Below are 2704 nucleotides of genomic sequence, written 5' to 3'. Positions count from 1 at the left end.
ACTATTTGTGATATATGCACTGTGATATACTGATGCACTGTCTGTCTGTCCTGTCTGTCTCTCCTCTCTCTCATCTCTCTCTCACCCAACTGGTCGAGACAGATGGACCACCCACCTAGAGCTGAAGGGTCTGTCCGAGGATTACTGCTTTTAACAGGCAGTTTATTCCTTGCCCCCGTCGCCAATGCTTGCTCATGGTGGTACTACGTTGATAGTTAGATATTGTCCCCACGGGGATTATTAAAGTATTTCTGGATTCTGATTCTGATTATGTTGGGTCTCTGTAATTAATTTTATAAGGAGTTTTGGTCTTAGACCTGCTCTATTCTGAAAAGTGCCCCTGAGAGAAACTCTGTTATGAATTGGCGCATATACAAATAAAATTGAATTGAATGAATTATAATGTGGCCATTTTTATATTAAAATAACAAAGCAGCATCTTTTGCTTGCACTTTGTTAAGTTGTTTGAATAAATGTACCAAAAATGTATCAAACCGAAAACCATGACCCTAAAGCTGATGAACTGAATTTTGTTCTGTTCCACCCCTAATTCTTATATCTAGATTTATATTTATAGGAACAATCTAAAGAACCTAAGTTATGCTGCTGTCCAGTGTCTTTGAAGTCCTGTTTTGTAAGAAAAATTAGAAATATATACTTTGTTGTTTGCGTATTGTACTGTATTACATATTGTGCCCCCACATTAAGTTCCCATTTCTAGGAACATGTTCAAATGTTTCTGCTGTCACGGTTAAAACAGGATTTAGTAGATGTTGCTTAACATTAAATGTGTTTTAATGTAAAGCACTTTAGTGAATCCACTAGGCTGCATTAATTAAGTAATTGAGTATTCTAGCAATTATTGCATCTATTAATTAAGTAATTGGATATGAAATACTTTTGATTTATTAAATCTATAGTAAAAATAGACCAATTTAAATGGGTTTCAGAGTCTCCCCAAGGATATTCTTCAGCAATGGGGTGGGGAAGGCAGTGTACCAGTAGTGGAGTATTTTCAAAGTGGGATATTAGTACTTTTACTTCATTAAAGGATCTGTTCCTTCCTCCACCCACAGCCTAACTGCATCTGTGTGTTACTGGCCAAGCCTTCCCCTTTAAGAAGTCTACCTTTCTCTTGTGGGTATCCTGTGCCGGTCTGTTGTGGGAAGTAAGTCCTGGTGTGTGAGGTTGAGGTTCAGTAACGTCAGGTTGTAGTATAATAGTAATGAAAGGTTGTGTGTTGTGTTGTGTTTGCTGCCACAGTAAATATAGTATAATAAAAGCTAGCTACCAGATAGGAATCAGTTTAAAGGCAATTAAAATAGTCCTAACTGGAGGTAAAATGTTTTGCAGCTGCTAAGCTGGAAACCGCACGCAATCAGATGATTGGTCACGTTTTTTTCTCTTATGATGTTATCTGCAGATGAATGACTTGTAGTTGCTAACTAGCTTTTCAAAGTTAAACACTAATGTTGTCAAGGTTGTTGACAGTGCCAGCAAGGGTTGCTACAAAGATGATCTAAAATTAAAATAAAGAAGTTTGAGAGAGTAATGAGAAAACAAAGGAGGAGAACTGGCCTTGGCAACTGGATTTTGGTTTTCATTTTAAAAAGCAAAAGGATGGATCAAAACACAGATGAAATTGTGAAGCAGCCTTTTACTGCAAAGGCTAACGTCAGATTTCCAGTTTGTGAGGTACCTTATGTGCACAAAACTATGCCTGACAAGTTATACATGTTGCAATGTCTGTTCTCAGGAAGGAATATGGTAAAAGGTTAAGCTCAAGTTCAAGTGAAGCTCCAACACAAGCTTTTACTAAACACACAGATGGGTGGCTCTTAAATATTATCAAATAAAATCCATGTTATTGTGGACAGTGGCTCACAAGTTAAGTCCACTTTTCCCCCCGTCTGTTCTTGTGGATAAATACAGATGGACACATAGAAAGGTAGATACCTTTAAAGTTCGGTCTTATCCTGGCATCATATCCAGATGTCCTACCCATCAGTTTGTCCAGAAAATCGGAGGGAGACATTGGAACCTGCCGTGACCTCGCAGCATTGTCCGCCTCCTTGCACTGCCCCACGCTGTCACAGGAACAAAACAAAGATAACGCAAGTCATCATCAGTGACATTTTCACAGCAGGATGTGTATTTTGCAACTCTCCTTGTCAACTGATGTACAGCACCATAGTGAGTCACATCATTGACTGGTTCTGACAGCTTCAATGTTTGCTGTTCCAAACGCCTCAACAGATTCATAAACACCCTGTGGAGAAAACCTGCAAAACACAACTTAAATTTAAAATCTGTAACCAAGTAGTTCAACTTTGGTTAGTTCTGATACACAAAATCACTGTCTTCACAGTGCTGACCTCTGAGAGAATGAGGAAAGTAGTCCAAAATGAATCAGCTATGGACCGACGTCCAATTTTATGTGAGTCTGATCTAGTGTAGTAACACAGCTCCAAAAAAGAGAAATGGTGACACAGGAGGATGTGGTGTTGGCATTTAGATGTAAAGTAGAACGTTGCTGCAATTTGTCTTTTGTTTTCAATCAGCCATCAAAATCAAGCCCGGTAATTCAATTCAATTCAATTCAAGTTTATTTTATTTGTATAGCGCCAATTCATAACAGAAGTTATCTCAGGACACTTTTCAAATAGAGCAGGTCTAGACCGAACTCCTTAAACATTATTTACAG

General features: G+C 38.4%; 1 protein-coding gene across 1 annotated transcript in view; it reads right to left on the bottom strand.

Moving 5' to 3' along the window:
• LOC118326502 (glycine receptor subunit alpha-3-like) overlaps positions 1-2704 on the bottom strand; it is a 31087-nt gene that overhangs the window by 18340 nt on the left and 10043 nt on the right. The window contains exons 2-3 of the mRNA XM_035659503.1: positions 1941-2087; positions 1711-1746 (exon numbers count right to left, since the gene is read on the bottom strand). Coding sequence (XP_035515396.1) covers positions 1711-1746; positions 1941-2087 — 183 coding nt within the window. The remainder of the gene's footprint in view (positions 1-1710; positions 1747-1940; positions 2088-2704) is intronic.

Source organism: Morone saxatilis, unplaced genomic scaffold (genome assembly GCF_004916995.1).
Source record: "Morone saxatilis isolate NCDOM2014 unplaced genomic scaffold, NCSU_SB_2.0 Contig17, whole genome shotgun sequence".
Classification (NCBI taxonomy): Eukaryota; Metazoa; Chordata; class Actinopteri; family Moronidae; genus Morone; species Morone saxatilis.
The sequence above is the reverse complement of the archived record's forward strand: the minus strand, read 5'-3'. Positions and strand labels throughout refer to the sequence as shown.